This window comes from Hakea prostrata, chromosome 4 (assembly GCF_041222555.1).
Source record: "Hakea prostrata isolate BN-2017 chromosome 4, UWA_Hpros_2, whole genome shotgun sequence".
NCBI lineage: Eukaryota > Viridiplantae > Streptophyta > Magnoliopsida > Proteales > Proteaceae > Hakea > Hakea prostrata.
Genome location: NC_142603.1, coordinates 10023329 through 10043179, shown reverse-complemented (window position 1 = coordinate 10043179; position 19851 = coordinate 10023329). Strand labels below are relative to the sequence as shown.

Below are 19851 nucleotides of genomic sequence, written 5' to 3'. Positions count from 1 at the left end.
CTTGGTTGAAATTAAATCTCGATCATTGAATTTTAATGATCGAGATCGAAATTTTGATCTAACGGTCCATAGTGTGTAGCTAATGCACAAGACCCAAGCAAGACTGCAAGACCCCTCAGCAAGCTATCTAAGAAGTCTAATTTATGATAATCTATAAAATCCATTGCTAACGAAACTCAGACTAACTTACAAATGAAAGAAACCTATAAGATAAGCACTTTCCTCCCATCCCTTTCCATTGTTTATCTGCTGCCATTTGTTAATAACATCAAAGGCAGATATACTCCCACATAATAGAATGGCCTAACCCTAGAACCTTCCATACGTGTCCATTTCTCACTCTGCAACACCTTCTGGATTCCACATTCCGTGCATTCTGGAACCACCTCTTTATAGTTTCTTAATTTCTGATCAAACAAATAAGACATCGCTCCTTTTATACCAACCCATCAGTCCATCCTTATTTGATCTATAAATCATGATTCAAGCTGCACTTGGAGCGATTGGCACGCGCTACCCAGTGTTCGTTCCCTTGCCGTTTACAACTTATTTTGTTCGGAAGACCCTTAGCTTTAGAAACCAGCAAGCAAGGATTATGTCGAGCCAACCTGAAAAGCAGGATAAAATGGAGGAAACCCACCAGCACCATGAGAAATCTGAGTCAGTTCTTTAACTTCTTTTCTCTCGTTTTTGGGTTTTCAGTATTGTCTGTTGTAGATTTATTGATCACTTTGTTGTTTGGGTAAATGGGTATTTTGGGCACAGGGATGTCATGTCTAGCTCGTTTGGAGTTGCATATGCTACGAGGTGCGAGGAAGAAGGTTTTGGAGGAATAATCTATGGAGAAAACCAGAAAGTAACCAAGACCAAGGAGTACATAGTTCATGAAAATAATTCAGGTATAAGAAAAACCATGTCATTTGTTTAAGGGGGTTCGAGGTACTATAATTTGTTTCATCAGCTCTGAAGCCTTCAAATTAGCCCTTTCAACATTTTCATCTGATGAACTTATGATATGTCTGCTTTTGTTTTGAATATTAAGAGCAGGAGAAGCAACAAAAAAGTGAAGCAAGTGAAAAGGACAAATGAAGGAGTAAAACCCACACTGGATAATCAAAAGAAAAGGCCATCATCATCATCTGTTCATCAGATATGTTACAGATATATATATATATATTCAGATGCGTGCATGTATTGTATATTAAATTACAGAATGTCGAGGAGAGACGTTACTGATGTTTTTGTGTGGAAATGAGGAGCTTTGCCAATGGAAGCCTGATCCGATTGGGCTCTCAGGTGGTCCTTTTATTGCTTATAACAGCTTGTGTGAATGTGAAACTAAATAGAACCTTTCTTTCATACATGGTTTATCACTCCAAGCACCAGAAATCCACTCGTTTCATTATCTCTCATAATTTTTAGATGGAATTTACATGGGCTCCCAAAGATGGATACAAGCTTTTTCTCCATTTTATAATCATGTTTGGATGCTGAGAAAAATAATCTATACAATAAAAACAGAGTGGCAAGAGAGAAAAATAAAAGGGAAAGTTTTCCTTCCTCATTTTGCTTTTTTTTGGGAGCAGCGTTGTATTAGAAATCAAAACTAACTATATTTTAAAATTTAGAGTAAATCTAGACCGTTGAGTAAAGTGTTTATTCATTGAGGTCAAAGTTTGAATCCTCTCGTGGTCAGGGCGAAGCTCTACCTATATTAATTATATAAAGCTCCTCTAAGGATGTAGTCGTGGTGCAAGCAAGTTGGCCCGGATGAACCTTAGATCCAAAAAAATGTAGAAAAAGGTTGGATTAATTTGTATTACTTCTGATCCATAAAACACGTTAGTAGATTAGGTGTAAAGTAGACTAGAATTCACGTTAGATTTTTAAATTCATTTGTTGACTGAGGGTAAAATGGTAATCTTGTTCAACCCGTTAATTGGCAACTCACGGTGTGAAGGGTGGAGGGTGTATGTGTATCCATAAGATTTGCTTAGAGGGGAAAGAGTTATATTAAAAGCACACGTCAACAATAGGCATCAGTGTTGTTTGCATTAGGTTAAGAATTGTGTGCCATGCACTTGGTTGAGCTTTTGTTTCACATTTTTTTGAACAAATTATATTTATTATCTTATCTTTGTATTATATTTTGAATTACGTAATTCTTATATTAGAATAATAGAGTTAAGTGATGAGTCAACATGTATTATATTTTTAAAATATTCTACATTAACCTTCTTTATTTCAAATCCTAAAGAGAAGAAAATAACCAAAAATCACCTATCTATAAGAAATTTTTTTTTTTTTTTTTTATCTTTTATCAAATTTTTTAGGCAATGTACTTAAAAACCTCTTTGAGAAAAAATCAATTCACTTTAAAAATGGATTAAAGATACATATTTTTAATTTTTATAAATTTTACATTAATATTTACTATGGATAATATTTTTTTTTTACTAAAAGAGATGTTTAGAAGATGGAAAAATATATCGACAAATTTCACTCTAAATATGGTGAAATTTGCTGAGTTTGACAATGACTGAAACAAAAAACAGGGCGAAATTGATCGAATCTCGTCGAAAAAGCTCTGATTTTCTGGCGAACAAGTGAAATAATGGTTAAAATTGCCAAAACTTCGTAGAATCTCGCTAGTATCTCTCTACCTTTTGTTCAAATCCTCGTATCAACGCTTCACTACATCATTACACTCATACCAAGCAAATAACCCATCTTTCACCTTGTCGGCGATGTCGGCGATGCAACTTTCAACTCCTATTCATCCTACAACCTTGAACCAACTCGCAAGTCTTAAGACTCTTAACTCCCTCTTGCCTTTGAAGTCTGAACCATTCACGAGGCTTTGCTAGACATCTGACTTGCCATATTTGAAAGAGAACGGAGAAGAGAGAAGAGGTAACACTTTCATACTCTTGCACAGCGGCAATCTCCTGATTGTGCTTTGACAGCTCATTTGTACACAAAAGAGGCGTACTTATTGATGGTTTTAGTGGTTCATTTCTTCTCAATCGATAAGTAATTTAGTATTGGGCTTAAATTGTTAAGAATATTTGTAATCTCGTCATCTCTGTCGATGATTTTTTTTTTTTTTTTTGGCTATTGCAAGTGAAGAATCGAAACCTGTGGTGATCCCAAAGAACTTGAGCTTAGAAGGCTTCTCGGCAGCCACAGCATTGTCGGTGACATTAACCTCTATAGGTGAAGAATTGAATTCCGTAATTTCCAAAAAGCTTAGTTGCAGTTACAAAGACCCAAACCACTAAACTTCTCTACTATCTTTGTCAATGAAACTATACTTAACTATCAACGAAATTATTGACAAAAGTTTAGTGGTTTATGTATTTAATTTAGGGCCTGTTTGGTTAAACAAGTCTAGATATTTCAAATCTATGGAGTCATAATTTATAAAATTAACTATTTGATTAACTGAATATGTGGAATGAATTTGTGAATTCATCTGTGATTTTTGTGAATGTGTAAATGTTTAGCATTTCACCCCATATTCATAAATCTATATATTCATGATTTTAGTAAAAGGATGAATCCAAAGATTTCATGGATCTAAAGATTTTCATCACTAAACAGGTATAAATGTCGCATTCATGAATTCAGAGATTTGAAATATCTGGATTCATATAATCAAACCAGCCTTAAGAATGTTAATGGAATTGTCTGCAAATAAAAGGATTGTAAATGTAATTTGCCCTTTTTTTTCTGATTAAATTAAATAGAAATTTCTTTGAATCTGATAAGGAATTGCGCATTTTGCACCGCATTTAATCGATAAGACAGCAATTTACGTAACTTCCAGAAGGTAGAAAAAGGCAAAAGGAATAACAACCTGTATGGACACGTGTCATCATATTCCATTGAAGAAAGAGCGCAACGATTGATCACCGTCGATATGTTCTCACCGCCTTATTGTGTGATGGCATATTCTATCTGACGTGGGTTTATCTTGACCCGTCGATCCGTAGATAGTCTTTCATTGGTATCCGTCGATTCGCTCTAGGGTTTCTATATATTATCACGGTTCCATTCGTTTGTTCATCTATCTGCTATTGTCGTTTGTTTGAGCTTTTCGTGATCATCTGTGTTCAGTTTTGCGTTAGGTCTCCTACAGTCTCGCGTTCTTGCCTTCTTGGTCCCTTTCTTCCAAATTTCGATTCCTGTGTGCTAGACGCTAGTTGTGGATCGTTTCTTTTATTGTTCTGTGACCATCTCGGTTTTTTCTCACTGCTGACAGCCATCATTTTGTTTAGCATCTCGAATTCGGTGGTCTTCAGATATTCAGATCTGCTTTAGGTTGGACAGATCGAGGTTGATCTGTCGTAAATACCTGTTTGATTCTGGTGACGTGATTCTCTCCTTTATTTACTTCGAACCTTGTGAACTTTTTATCCTTTTGTCTTTTCCGTTTGTTGTGTTGCAGGTTTTTCTGTGTGAAAGGGGAACAAAAAAAGCTGGTGTATATTCTGCAAGTAATGGATTCTTGTGATGGCCGTAGATCTGGTCCTAACCTGCTCTGTAGGACGCTTTGTCGTCGGTATTTTGAATCTGTCGACGGTGGATGAGCGATGACGGTTGATGAAATTGGGAGTTTCACAAGGTATATGTTTAATCGCGCGGTTGTGCGACGTTGTAGCAATTGGTTATGTGATCTGGTCTCATGTTTCTCTTAGGCCTCCCTAAAATCATGAAATTTGAAAGAGGAGTTGAGTCTGGTGAGGATTTGAACGAGATCTAGATCTATAGATCAAGACAGGGCCCGGAATCATTGAGAGGGTTAGTGTCGAGGCTAATTTGTTATCGGACCTTTGCCATGTCGGGTGCGCTTGCATGGCAGGTCAACAAGATAATAAAGTTCTCTTTTTGGTGTTCTGGGGGAGATCGTACGGGTCTTTTGCCCGGGATCTTCCCTTTGCTGTGTCTGCTCTTTACTCTCTTTACTTTCTCTTCCTTTTTGGCTACTATCCTTATGGGGCTGCTGCTGTTTGATTAAGAGATACATCCTGTGGGATGCGAGGTGAGAAAACTAAAGTGCATCACTTATCAAGAAGAAAGGCGTTGCCTCCTGGAGACATAAAGGTACACATTGTTACTACAAATTTCAATTATAAGTAAGCTGCCTCGTCGGTGATCTCTCAGTTCGTATGTTCAACAATTCCCCAAATTCATTCAAAACCGCATTGATATATCTGTTCTAATGGCTCTGTTACGTCGCGCTTCTTATATAATTTACCCGTGGTTCACTCCATCATCGCGTGATGTTCTTCGTATATCGGCTCTGTCCATCGTTAATGTTGAATGTTACATTGAAAATGTTACCCAACGTATAGTTGTGCTCGTCTTATTTTGATGAAAGTAATGTGTTGGCGGCTTGGGGTCGCCGTTATGGATTATTTGCTTGGATTAGGAATTTGCATTCTTTGGCTTCTGGTTTGTGGATGGGAGATTGGTTCTGATCGTTTTGAAACGTCATGGATTGACCTCGTTGCTCGAGGTAACTCTGAGGTTGGAGCTTAATGAAGTCGAAGAGGCGGTAGATCTTTGCTGGTTTTGGTTAGATAAATTTTTACAGGGTTGTCGTCACTGTAGATCTTTGGTCGTCTCTTCAATCCAACCGGAGTATGTGGAAGAACATCTTTGATGAAGCTCGAGCTCGGTCATTCTTTTATAAGTCAATGACGTCGTCAAAGCTTTCATTTCATTTTTCCTAAATTTCTTGTTAGTGCCCTTGGGTTGCAATTAGATTTGTTACTTGTTAGTGCAGATTTTCTGGTCCATTTTATTTTAATAATTCTGATCAACTAGAGTTATTTTTCGTCACATAACGTGATTTGATCGATTTACTCGATGTTCTTCAATATCATCTAGTCAATTTAGGGTAATTATGTTTTCAGTCTGTTGTTGCGCTTGGCAAGACGGTCCATGCATTCCATTCGCTGGCGCAGAGAGAAAAATATTAGGTGGGATAAAACAGATGTAGCAAATTGTGTGGAAGATGTTGGTGAAAGCTTTGATCTTCTCAAGGACGGAGGTCTTAGTTTTGAAATTTTGTATTTAAACTTTGAGTTGGGTTTTTACTATTAAGTAAGGGGAAAATAAAAGGACAAATTAGGTGGGGTGCCCTTCTGTAGACAGTGCATAGGCTCTATATGCTATTTATGGTTTTGTTGAATGTTTAAATTATCTGATTGTTACAGAAACATAATTAGACAAATGGAAAATTGTTATTAATAGGCTAAATGTTGAAGTTGGTGCTTTCTTTGGGTGAGAACCAAAGCTTTATATGTAATAATTCACAAGAAGTTTTAGGGTTTTTCTGTTAGTAACCAAATGATTTAAGTTTTCATCCTTTTTAATTCCATGGTAGAATTTATCATTATAAAATCAGTATTATTTGTTTGGTAGAATTCTCATTGTTACTTTAAGAACAATTTCTTTGACTAATTTGTTTGTTTTTTGAAATTCTTGGAAAACTTATTTGATTCAAGTAATCAGTTTTAGCAGTACTGCGACTTTATGATCTTAACATGTTGGAATTTTCGATCAAGCAACAGTGTAAATAATAATTTTATTTCGAGTGGGAGTATTTTTTTTGTTTTCCTATATTATGTTGCCTAATATATGACTTATTTCTTGTTGGTTTGATGGGTACACATGTTACCCATGAACATCATATTCCTATATTTGGTTCTGAATTTGGGAATTACCTGATCTTGGTAATGTTTAGGTCTTCTTCTTCAACGCACCTCTTCTGGTGTAATTCCATATGTTGTATCTTAATGCTTTTGGTACAGGACCCTTGAGCTCGGAACTGGGAAGAGCACTCAAACCATGTTACGGTGAGAGAGAGTGGTGGTTCGAATCCACCAGGGTCTGATGTAGTCACTAAGGCCGGACAACACCAAGCCAAAAAAAAAGTACAAAACAAGGCAAGAAGAAAAGGTGGGAAACAAAAAAAAGAAAGAAAAAAGGGCAAAAAAAAAGAGAAACAAGGAGAAAAGAAGGAAAAAGAAGAAAGGAGGACCCCATAAACAAGAACACAGAAGTAAGCACAATCCATAATGGACAAGCATTATGTTTTGGTTTTCATTATTTTAATAAAATAAATTGAATAGTGCCAAACAATTAAAGTGAAAATTTCTAATTGACATGTTTGTCCGGCCTAAGGTTAGACTGACATGATATGGATTTTAATGAACTAAATCTAGTGGTCTAAATAATGTGGGTGTTAATTTCAGGTTTCTACTTGGTAGAGAGAGAGAGTTTGGGGGTTGTTGATTATTTACTGTTGTTTCGGGTTGAATTTAAGAAAATATGGTTTCGGAGAAACCGTTTTGGGCAAATTTAGTTAAATTATTACCATTCATGTGAAACGTGTTTCCCCTATTCATGTGAACTGCCTGAGAAAATTGCCACACATTCTTACAACTGTGCCGTGAAAAGAGTCTTTCAGATATCTGGAAATGGCTAAACAGTTTCTTGAGAGGAGAGAATGGTAGATGATGGGAAGATAATTCAGGAGAATATTGGTAGCCATTTTTGGGTAAAGAATTGATGCCATTATTGCAGAAGACCTTTGTCTATTGTCTTGGATCTTTTTGACTAATAGTGCAATTTTGTTACAAAGTGAAGATAATTTTTGGTTGGTTCCTTTATCTCTTTTATTCTTTTTGCTTTTTTTGGAAAAAGTGGGACGTATTCTTTTATTGCGTTAAACCTTCATGGGGTGAGTGTTCTCATGCTTCATTAGACTATGACGTAGAGACAACGGGCCAAACCCAAAATTGCCAGATTGGGCGAAGCTTTTCGATCAGTTCTGACTCCTTTGAACTCAAAGGAGGCGAGTAGACCATTATCTTGTCTATTTTTGATCAGAAAATGAATCATTAATTTTTTTGTAGATAGATCTGTGACAGCTTAAACAATTGAGATCTGTTTATAATTTATATTATTTAAAAGATTAATGTGATTTATAAATAGATTTTAATCATTGACACATGTTATACATCTACAAACAAATGAACTGAAAAAAAAATAAATTTTCGTGAGGGTAATTGGTTATTTAACGGAAAGCGCATTTTGCTTTTTGGGTGTGAAAACATCCAGAAAGTTGTGAGAAAAGAGAAAGGAAATACAGCTAGCTGTTTGTAGATGTCTAAGTGGACACCTGTCATCATCTATCCGTTAAAGAAAAAGCACAATGATTGATCACCGTCTATTCACTGTCACTGCTTTACCGTACTGTACCGTTGCATGTTATTTCTGTCAGGGGCCAATCTGGACCGTGGATTCATAAATAGTTCTTCCTTGGTGTCCGTCGATTCGCTCTAGCGTTCCTATATAGCAACCGGGTCCCAAGCAGTTGTTATCAACCCGCCATTAAGGTCTGTTTCTCGAGTTTTTTGTGATCATTTGTGCTGTGTTTTGCTTGGATCTGTTTTTCTCTCTCGTTTTCTTGGTTTCTGTTCTTCTAGATCTCAAAGGTTTTTGTATGAAGGAAGACTAGTTTATATTCTGCAAGAGTTAGCTGTAGATCCTGTGCTAATCTGCTCCATAGAATCTATCGAATGTGGATACGCAAGGACGGGTGATGAAGACTAGTCTTTTTCTCTCGTTTTCTTGGTTGTTTGATCTTGCTTGTTGTTCATTTCTGATGTCATGGAGTATGAAAGAGAGTTTGTAAAAGAGATCCATAGAGCCCTGAATCAGTGAGAGGGGGAGTGACTAGTCTTCTTTGATATTAAAGTTAATAAAAGTTCTGTTTTTGTGTTTTTCAGGGGAGATCGCTCGGGTTTCTTGCCTGGGATCTTCCCTTAGCTGTGTTGGCTCTTTGCTGCTTTCTGCTCTTTTTCTGTTTACTATCCATATGTACCTGTTGCCGTCGGCCACGTAACGAGCTCAACTGGAAGCACGAGGTGGAAACCGCATACGCATGACTTGCAAGAACAACAGATTGACTCCTGGATTATAACGGTACACAAACTTCCTTGAATCTTTACGGTTTCCAATCCCTTTTGAGTGACCTGCCTTATTTATAAAATGAATACAGAAGATGATCAAACGTCGAAAGAATGTGACAAATTGGTTTTGCTCGAGGAAAAAATTAATATATTGCTCGAGGAAAAATTTAGTAAATTCGAGGAAAGTATAGTGTCAAAAGTATGTGAGAAATTAGGTCTGCTCGGAGGAAATTTGAATAAAGCTCGTGAGGGTGCGGGTACCAGCTCGCAAGAGCCAGTTCAGAAAAATACACCAATTTCTGTTGCAGAAAAGGGAACAAGGAATATTCAAGTAAATAGAACTTCAAAATCTTTACAGATTCAGGACAAGAGACAGAATTTGAGACCCTCTCATAAAGGTTTACAAGAGCAAGTTCAGAAAGATACAGAAGTCGGTGATGCTGGAAGAAGAAAAAGGACTCCTGCAGTAAGAAAAGCTTTATTAGAATCTTCGCCGATTCGGAAGAAGATACAGAATCTGAGACCCCTTCAAATAGGTTCGCAAGAGCAAGTTCAGAAAGATACAGAAGTCGGTGATGCTGGAAGAAGAAAAAGAAGGACTCCAGTAAGAATAGCTTTTAGAATCCTCGCCGATTCCGAAGAAGATACAGAATCTGAGAGCCCTTCAAAAAGGTTCGCAAGAGCAGCAAGCTAAGAAAAACACACGAGTTTGTGATATTGCAAAAGGAAAAAGAAGTACTTCAGAATCTTCACCGATTCAGAAGAATTTGAGTACAACAGTAGCTGATACTGGAATAGGAAATAGAAAAACCCCAGGAAAAAGAAAACTTCCAGAATCTTCATCGATGCAGGCCGAGATACAGAAATTTGAACCGTTTCATAGTACTCCAGAAACTTCACCGATTCAGGGCAAGATAGTGAGTTTTAGACCCATTCAGGAAGGTTCGAATTCTATGATATCGGTCAACAAATTTTCGGGAGAGATCATATTTTCCTGAGTAAGTGTATAAAGTGGCTCACCAGAAACATTTGAACCGAATGGGAATTCAAATGTGAAGGAAATGTAGATAAGATGTAATGCTATGTATCTACTGTAGATGGCCAAGCCCCGTTGTAAGTTTGTAACTACCACGACTGAGTAAGAACTTAATGAGAGTAGGGAGGGAGGGAGTGAGATCTCCACCCTTATCTGTGTAATAAATGTCCATATCTATGTAGTAAGTTTCCGTATCTTTTATGTTATCCAAGTTTCTTTTATTCAAAAGCAATCCGATTAGGCCCAGACTTAATGTTGTGCATTGGCTGAGTGAGATTTTGATCTCGACAGTTCATCTCGTGAGATGGTAGTTATTGAAATCTTAACAGTTGGTAGTACAGTGTTGTGCATTAAATGACCAGCATTGAGTAGAACCGTGTGAATCATTTCCCCTGGGGACACAAAGTGCTGTTCTTACTGCTTTACAACCCACAAACATATTAGGGTTGAGGATCTGAACTCCCTAGGAATGGCTTAGGAAAAAAAAAGGAGAGGAAAGAGAAGCAGCACGTAGAAGACGTGGTAGACTCGATTTAGGTAAAACATTCTTTATTCACTTAGGATTTTGGAAATTATAATGGTGATATGTTGATATTTTGAAGTGGATGGATACTCATATCCTGAATACTCATATTTCATCAATTGTGAATTTAATTTAGTAGAATGTTCGAGTAGGTACTGTATGATGTACTTGAACTATGTAGTTCTTGTTTACTTCTGCTATTATTTTGTTCATTAGCCTTAATTTCCATGAATGTCTCGTCATTTTAGGGTATAGTCATCGATTGGTTTGGCTGGTCTGCCTGAACCAAACAGCACTTTTTATTTTATTTCGGTTGATCTAGAATTATAATATCTGATGCTGAAATTAAAGATAAGGATTTACCAAAAGAAGAAAAAAATTTAAGATGAGGTAAGACAATTAAATTGATACTCCGAATGGGTTGTATTTTATGATATATCATGGTGATCTTTAGACCTTCGGTAAGAGTCTGGGAGTTTTGGTCGTGTGTAGAAGCGTTGAATATCTAAAAGATGGAGATAAATTGCTGTTGCATGCAAGGAACTAATTTTCGGCGAAATATGTTGAAATTCGCCCACTGGCGAAATAAAATGGCCATCGATATCGAGATTTCAAATTTTAACCGGAAAACTACGATTTTCTGGTGAAACCTTAAAACTTCGCCGTCCGGCGAAAATTCAAAACTTTTTTTTTTATGATCGTGAAAAAGACAGTAGACTGTAAATAAGAAGATTTCGGATCGTTAAAGGAGAAAAATAACAAGAAAGAAAGAGAGAAAGAAAAAGAAACAGAAGAGAGAAGAAGCAGCGGCGACCGGATCATTGAAGGAGAAGAAGAAGAAGAAAGAAAGAGTAGCAGAAGGCGATCGGATTGTTGAAGGAGAAGAAGAAGAAAGAAAGAAAGAGAGAAAGAGTGGGCAGCAGCCCGCGAAACTATGAGTTTGTTTACGACTTAAAGCATCAAATAATAAACACCAAGTTAAAAAGCAAGAGGGGATGGGAAGCCGTCAAAAAATTTTGTTAGAACTTTGTTTCTTCCTATGCAAGGCGATCTCAGGTGTCATTGCCGTCTTGAACAGCAGTTTGAGTAAACTGAAGTGAGTCAAAGTCGGATTTTTATTTGCGGCAGCGGGAGCAGCCTGTTGCCGATTATCAAGATCTTGACACGTGTATTAATGTCAATCCAACGGTTTATATTTAAAGTATAGGGATTTAATTGTAAATATAACATTTTATTTTTACATTCAAGGTTTTAGAAGTTTGTAAATTTACGAAATAAAACCCTTAAGACTACCCAACTCCGTTCTCATTTCGTCCTTGCTGAGGTAACGTGTCTCCCGGTGATCGAAATCATCCGGCAACGGTGCCGAAAACAACAGTAGGAGGCGCCTCCCCTTCGCAAGTAAAAATCGAGGAGTAGCCGAGCTTGCTTTCTCAACGGTAACTCAACGTCCATGGCCGACCTTATGACAACACAGCAGTGTTAACCCCTGACCTCATAAACCAACCCCTCTTTCTCTTATTTCAGTCCTTAATCCAACCCTTAAACCAACGAAATGATGGCTACCGTAATGGATTAGTTCAATCAACAGAAAACACTATCCATTTCCTTTTTCGGTTTTGTTTTCTTCATGCCTCCGCCCGGGTTTATTTGATTTTTATCAACATTCCTTGTTCTAGATTCTGAGTTCTGATTCTCTCCCGGTAGGCATTAATGGAAGAAAATGATAGCCAAGCTTGTTCTGTTCAATATGATTGGATCTGCTTGGGTTCAGACCTAACAGGTTTGATACTCTCTTACCTTCCTATCCGATCCATCGTTAGGGCCAGCGCAGTTTGCCAACGGAGTATTGATTTCAGTCGCCGGAGACATGCTAATCTCCAGCAAGGGCGAGGAGTTGGGTAGTTTGAGGGTTTTATTTCGTAAATTTACAAACTTCTAAAACCTTGAATGTAAAAAGAAAATGTCATATTTACAATTAAATCCCTACCCTTTAATTCTAAATTAATACACGTGTTAAGATCTTGATAATCGGCAGCAGGCTGCTCCCGCTGCCGCAAATAAAAATCCGTCAAAGTCATGTGCTAAAATTCGGCTATTGTGTAAAATGGGCATAATTTTCTAGCATTGTTCCCTTTTAGGATGTAAGAGCAAGTCTATGACATCCGAATTGTCTCCTTCGATAATAATATATATTGGATTGCCCAATCTTGTGCTTGGATTAGTGCTGATCTTACCGCCAATGCTTCTGCTACAACTGCCGATTGTTCCCACAACCTTCATAAAAACAAAATAACATTCAGCCCAAATGATCTCTCGTGATTCTATCATAACCAGTTTGTGTTTTAGAAGCAATATTCATAAAAGAAGAACTATCAACATTTATTTTGAGCCAATCTTCCTTGGGCGCTATCCAGCGGATCACTTTGTTGTCTTTGGAATTTGTGACCTGTTGTGTAGACTTGCTCAAATACTCCTTAGTTAAAATTGAAGTAGTTCGTGCGATTTCTTGTGGATTATTTGATTTATGATGTGAATAGCTTGATCATTGATATTCCAGATCAGCCACAAGGCATTTAGATGAAGATGTAAATTTGTACGTTCCTCCTGTTTTTTCCCGTGATGTAAAATCAAATCCATTACTTGTAAATGAAGAAGTTCAGTTGCAGTCTAAAGAGATGGTTTCTTCTTCCCTCTGTTTTCTGTTCACTAATTATGTGTAGATCATAAAGCAGATTGTGGTCTTTAGTTTTGTTCTTTTGATCCATAATTCAACTCTTCCAATTATTCTAAAATATGATGGTTTTAATTGCTTTTTCGTTATTATTGTTCTCCTTCTGTTGATTATTCAGGGCAATCATTTTGAAAGGTAATTTGGTGAAAATATTTCATGGGTGATGATTTTTGATCAATTCTTCATATGTTGAATTGCATATACTACTGGAAGTAAATTGTTGTGGTAAGGATCCTTAAGCTCAGAAATGGGAAGAGCACTTGAGACTGGTTTACAGCAAGAGATGGTGGTGGCTCGAATCCACCAGGTCCTCCATGTAAGTAAATTTTATTTTATTATTATTATTTTTTAATTTTAGTTTCATCTACGCTAGTTTATGTACATCTCGACTACATCTTTAGGAGAGCTTTATATAATTAATCTAGGTAGGGTTTAGCCCTGACCCAATGGGTTTTTGAACTCTAAGCAATATTTTTACTTATTAACTCGCTACTAGTTTAAATTATTAAGATGCAAAATATATTTTTCTTTTGTGTGATATGTTTGGAGGAGTAGTCATTGAATTGGAATTGTAGCATATCTAGAAATTTGTTCAACTTTCATTTGTGGGATAACTACTCTAGTATCAACTCTAAACCTTACCCAAATTTTTTTTAAAAAAAATTGTGGTAGGTATGCAACAACAGCTTAGCCACTTCAATGGAATTGGTTGGAAGAGGAATGAAGATAGATCCAATATTTGGGGAGTGTGAAAGGCAGGCCGAATCAATAACACATGATCTATTTCAATGCAATTTCGCTCAAGCCGTTTGGCATGGAGCCCAATATCATGGAGGTGTCTACCGTAGGTGGTGGCATTAGTATGGCCGAATGAATATAATGTGCTTCTTGCTATGGTTCTTGTGGAAGCACAAAATGAAAGGGTGGCGGGGGAGAAAAAGTGGTCTACAAGTGAGGTCATTCAAGGTGCAGTTTTGGCACATGAGGATTTTTAGTCTGTTGGCGTTAAGGCTCAAGCAAGAGAGCAAGGTTTGCAAATTAATGAAGACGGAAGGAATGAAGAATGACAGTGCCCACAACAACCGTACGCAATCGTATGTGAAGATCAACATTGATGCAGCTTGGAAAGCAAAAGCCAAATACGGACGAATGGAAATTGTTATTTGGAATTGGGAACGTAATCCTTCGGTTGCTATCTCAATTCCTAATTAATCCTCCTCTTTAGCTCTTGAGGGTGAAATTGAAGCTATGAGAGCAGATTTGCTGAAAGCTATAGCAAATGGCTTTGATCACGATGAAATTGAGTGTCATTGCCAACAATTGGGCTTTATCTCTGATGCAGACCCTCCACCCTCCTACATTTATTCTCGCTATTGTTGAGGATGTTAAGTATATAATGAGTAAGTTTTTGGGTCAATGTAAGATTGGTAGAGTGGTAAGAGGGGTCATGGGTTCAACCCTTGCGGATGACAAAGCACCCTTTGAAATCTCTGGATTCATGGTAACCAAAGAGGCCATACATTAATCTATGAATCTATGGTTACATCAATTAGGTCAAACACTCAAAGAATGAGTTTGAAAGTTGAAACCCATTTAGATTCGGGTATTTTATCTATTTAATTACTTTAGGGCCTGTTTGGTTACATGAGTCTGGAGATTTCAAATATCTAGAGATTTCAAATCTATAGACTTAAAATCTATGGAGTTATAATTTATAAAATTAAGTGTTTGGTTGTGGAATGAAATCTGTGAATTCATCCTAAAAATTTATTTGATCGACATGATTTTTCTGAATGTACAATTGTATAGCTTTTTTGAAATCTCTCGATTTCACCCCTTACCCATAAATCTACAGATTCACCTTTTTACACTAAAAACGTGAATCTGGAGATTTCATGAATCTAGAGATTTTTACAACCAAACGGGTATAATTCTCAGATTCATGAATCCAGAGATTTGAAATCTCTAGATTCATGTAACCAAACAGGCCCTTAAATTCAGATTATAAATCTTCACATTTGATGGATATCTGATTTATTTAATAATTGAAAACAAATTTGAATATTAATCCGATCCGTTACATCCTCAAACGCGGATAAAATTTATAAATATTTAACAAGGCAGAAAATCAAGCATCTAGAAGAACACGGAATGCGGATTTTGCACGCCATTGTAGCTGTCAATGCTTACCTAAATGGACACGTGTCGCCATCTGTCCATCGAAGAAAAAGTGCATAGATTGATCACCGTCGATTTATTCTCACCGTCTTATCATGTTGGTGGCATATTCTGTCTGACGTTGGCCTATCAGGACCGTCGATCCATAAATAGTCCTTTATTGGTATCCGTCGATTCGTTCTAGGGTTTCTATATAATATCAGGGTTCCGAAGGCTTCTTATCAATTCGCCGTTAATGTTTGTTTCTTGAGTTTTCATTGATCGTTCTCTGTTCTTCTCATATTTGGGTTTTTTTCCTCGAGTTTTCTTGGTTTCTGTTCTTCAAGGTCTCGAATTCGTTTCTATGGTTCTTGCTTTCTGGTTATTAAACGCCTTCAACTAAGCATATCACCGCGAACAACTTTCTTCTTGTTTAGCATCTCGAATTCCGTCTTCGATGGTCTTTAGATCTTCAGATCTTCAGATCTGCAGATCTGTTAGAGGTTGAGTGGATCGAGGTTGATCTGTTTAAGGTTGAGAGGATCGAGGTTGATCTGTCGGAAGTAGTAACTGTTCGGTATTGGTGGTGTGATTCTCTCCTTTATTAATTTCGAATTTTGTATTTTTTTTTTCCTTTGTTTTTTCTGTTCTTTTGTGTTGCAGGTTTTTTCCGTTTGATAGAAGACTCATTTACACTCTGCAAGCAATGGATTCTTGTGATAGCTGTAGATCTGGTACTATGTTTCTCCCGGAGGACCCTATGCTGTTGTTGTTTTGAATCTCTCGACGGTGGCTGAGCGAGTCCGGTTGATGAAGTTGGCCTTTGAAGAGGTATATATCTTTAATTGGTTGTGTGAGGCTGTAACCGATGGTTATGTGATCTGGTTTGGTGTTTCCCTTAGTTGTCGTCCCTGATATCGTGCAGTTGGAAAGAGAATTTGAGTTTGGAGGGGATGTAAAAGAAATCTAGACAGAACCCTGAATCATTGATAGGGTGAGGGTTGAGTCTACTTTGTCATCAGACCTTTGCCATGTCGGGTGCGCTTGCATGGCAGGTCAATATGATAATAAAAGTTCTTTTTTGTGTTTGTGGGGAGATCGCACGGGGTTCTTCCCCGGGATCTTCCCTTTGCTGTGTCGGCTCTTTGCTCCCTTTTACTTTCTGCTCCTTCCCTGTTACTATCAATATCCATATGCCCATGGTGACGTCGGCCGCGTAAGGAACTCTACCGGAAGCAGACTTACGAAGAACAGATTGCCTCCTGGGCGATACAAAGGTACACACATTTTCTTGAAGCTTTACAGTGTTCAATTCTCATCGGTGAGCGCTCATTTCGTATATTCATGAATCCCTCAAAATGATTCGTAATGACATTGATAGCATCCTTTTTTGACACCGGGGCCAGGAGTCCAGTATTATATAACTTTTACTTCGATTAATAGTCCATTAGCACATAATTTCAACTTCAATCATTGATGGCCGCATGATACTTATCCAAATCCGAACTGATTTATCTTTATATGTAAAAACATGATTAAAATACCCGACAAATTGATTACATGATTTTTTGATGTCACCATACAGTTATTGATGTTCCTGAATCTTGTCTTATAGCTCCTCCCTTGTATATCGTCTGTATATTTATTTTATTGGTTCTGTATTTTTTTTCATCTCTTGTATGTCTGTTGTACCTGACCCGAAAAAAAGACGCTTGCCCGTTGTACATTGTTTTCTCAATTATGATGTTGGGCTTCGGGTGGTTGTAATTCTCTTTAGATGAGGAAATTCTCTGATGGCTGGCCGTCCGTTGCTGCTGTTAGCTTGGTTTTGATGGTAGACATCGTCAAGTGGAATTTTGGATGACTGGTCTACGTTGGTGTGTTCCTGCCTAGTGAAGTCGAAGATGTGCCTCTTAATTTTGGATGCCTGGTCTACGTTGGTGTGTTCCTGCCTAGTGAAGTCGAAGATGTGCCTCTTAATTTTGGATGCCTGGTTGATTTGTGAAATTATGCCTTTCGTAATTGTGGTCTTGGAATTGCTTTAGATCTTCCTGCAGTGTTGGCCTTCCTCTATCATCTCCTGAAATTGACCCAACTACGACCAAGGCGACCATCTCCTGAAATTGACCCAAGTATGACCAAGGTGAATTTTCATACGGGTGCACTATTCAGCGACCGTGTTCATGTTATTTCTCTTAGTATTAATTTATTTTTATCGTTCAACAAGTGGGATTAATCATCTACTATTTTCTTATGTGGTAATTATTTAATTCCGAAATTATTACTGTCATCCTGAAGTTGTATTGATAACATTTCATTTACGGTAATGATGTAGACAATTTAAATTGATTTAGTTTAATCTCTATTGTTGGTTGAGGGTTAGCGATTGTAGAACGTTCGCATGGATGATGTATCATGTATCCATGTGGTTTCTTTTTTTCCTCTTCTGTTAATGTTGTTTTATGCTTAAATGCTTTCATGGTATGTTGTTGGTGCATTCACATTCACTCAGTCTTATAGTCTTTAATTACGTTATTTTTGTTTGGTCATTTGTAGGTATCGATTTGTTAGGCTGTCAGGCCTGAAGTTGGCAACATTTGTCAGCATTATTTATTGTAGTTTCGCTGATTTAGAAACTGAGTTAACTGATACAAATGAAAGAATTGAGGTAAAAATAGAAGATAATTTTGAAATTACATGGAAAAGAAACACTTGGGTTGTGAAATTGTTTTTGAAGATTATTTGACTTGGATCTGCATAACTGGTTTTTTATAATTTTAATTCGTCACCTGTTATTTCATTTGTAGCCTAATCCAATCGTTTTTGCAGACCTGCTCATTTGTTGATTCACTGGAATCTTGTGTTCTACAAATTATAATTTGAACCGTCTCGATTTGTTTGTCCCTTTCCAACAATCTGTCCGTCTGTTTTTCTAGGGGTGTCTGGGTATGGACTCGTTTTGAATCCGGATCATCTTCCCGCTGCTCTCCCATGGCTTCTTGACCACAAAAATCACTGGTGAAAAAATAGTTTTTTTTTTTAATTTTTTCAGAAAGTGTTTTTTATCGTGGGCCCCACTATTTTTGTCGTTAGGAAGTCATGGGGATGCTATGGGGGGAGCAGCCCGACGGGGAGAAGATCCGAACTCGTTTCTGGGGTGTTTTCCTATATCTTCTTTACTACCGTCGAATTTGAAACGGACTGTTGAGATTTGAAATATCTATGAGTAAGCGGCAGGCGCTATGCATTAAATGTACTTTCATTCCTCATGAATTTTTAAATATTTCGTCACCTTTGTGTAAGCGTTGTAGGCAAGGTTCCTGACTCTTATAACCCCGCTGGCTTAGAAGACCTGAGAGGACTTTGTTAACGGAGATTACTAAGGCTACCCCGGTTGGGGGGAGAGAAGAAATTTGTATGGAGGGAGGAGTCTGCTACCTCAAAATTAACGTTTAAATTGTGGATTTTGTTCGTTTGGCCTTCAAGTTATGACTTCTTTTGTTTGTTTTGTTTTTTGGTCATGTTAATCATCCTGGTAAACCGTAAGTTACTTGGTGATAATTTTTTATTTCGTTGTCAATTTTATCATGTTTTGTTGCTCTATCTATTAAGAGGATCCTTAAGCTCGGAACTGGGAAGAGCGCTCGAGCCCCATACGGCGAGAGAGGGTGGTGGTTCGAATCCACCAGGGTCCTGTATGGTATGCCAGCGTTATGGTCTCTCACTCATGTTTTCAGTCACCAGGTTGCTGTAGCGTATCTACTTTTAATGGACTTAAGACGATCATCAAAACTTTACATGCTTTAATTTCAAGTATTCTACACTGCAGAGATCGAGTTGGGGAATTGGGTCATTTATTTCCCTTATTTGTATAGGATTATGCAGTTTTCTTAGGAGTTTGAAATAAAGAAGGGAGGGCCTGGCGCAATGGTGGAGTCTCTCCATTGTGTGCTGGAGATCAGGTTTCGTATCAGCCTCTCTGTAAAAAGCAGGGGTAAGGCTGTCTAGACAGTGTGGGAGTTTTGGCACTGGGTACGCCTAAATAAAATAAATTTGGTCATCTGAGACAGTGGTAGATGGGAAGGCTTGGTTTTTCTGGATCAGGGAATAATATATGTTTCAGCAGGTAAATTCCTTCGCCAAGAACTCTATGTGATTTGATCTTGTTTGTGACACAACAATACGCAAGATTCACACTGGGGTGCGACAGGGTAAGAAAACTGAGGTGTCAAGTCAAGAGTTTGGACTGTAACGGCTGAACAATACCAATTAGGAGGGGATAGTGGTAGAAGGGAAGGTGGCTGCTGAGGTGTCAAGAGTTTGGACTTTATATGTGCCTTAGTCTTCTAGTTCTAACAAAGATTACTAGGTATACTACTTTATATGTGCCTCTAGTCTTGTAGTTCTAACAAAG

At 37.5% G+C, this 19851-nt stretch overlaps 1 protein-coding gene and 2 long non-coding RNA genes across 3 annotated transcripts; all 3 read left to right on the top strand.

Annotated features, from left to right (window-relative positions):
• The first annotated feature begins 326 nt into the window (after positions 1-326).
• LOC149017742 (uncharacterized) lies at positions 327-1130 on the top strand. The gene is made up of 3 exons (XM_089151943.1): positions 327-660; positions 766-899; positions 1043-1130. Exons 1-3 carry the CDS (start codon positions 479-481, stop codon positions 1087-1089), a joined length of 363 nt encoding a protein of 120 aa, XP_089008069.1. The 5' UTR covers positions 327-478; the 3' UTR covers positions 1090-1130.
• Positions 1131-4087: 2957 nt separating this feature from the next.
• On the top strand, positions 4088-7902 carry LOC149017741 (uncharacterized). Its single transcript, XR_016172859.1, has 3 exons — positions 4088-4627; positions 5022-6917; positions 7195-7902. It is a non-coding gene; the product is annotated as an uncharacterized LOC149017741 (long non-coding RNA).
• A 7775-nt stretch (positions 7903-15677) lies between these two features.
• On the top strand, positions 15678-19005 carry LOC149017740 (uncharacterized). The gene is made up of 2 exons (XR_016172858.1): positions 15678-16714; positions 17215-19005. It is a non-coding gene; the product is annotated as an uncharacterized LOC149017740 (long non-coding RNA).
• The last annotated feature ends 846 nt before the right edge of the window (positions 19006-19851 follow it).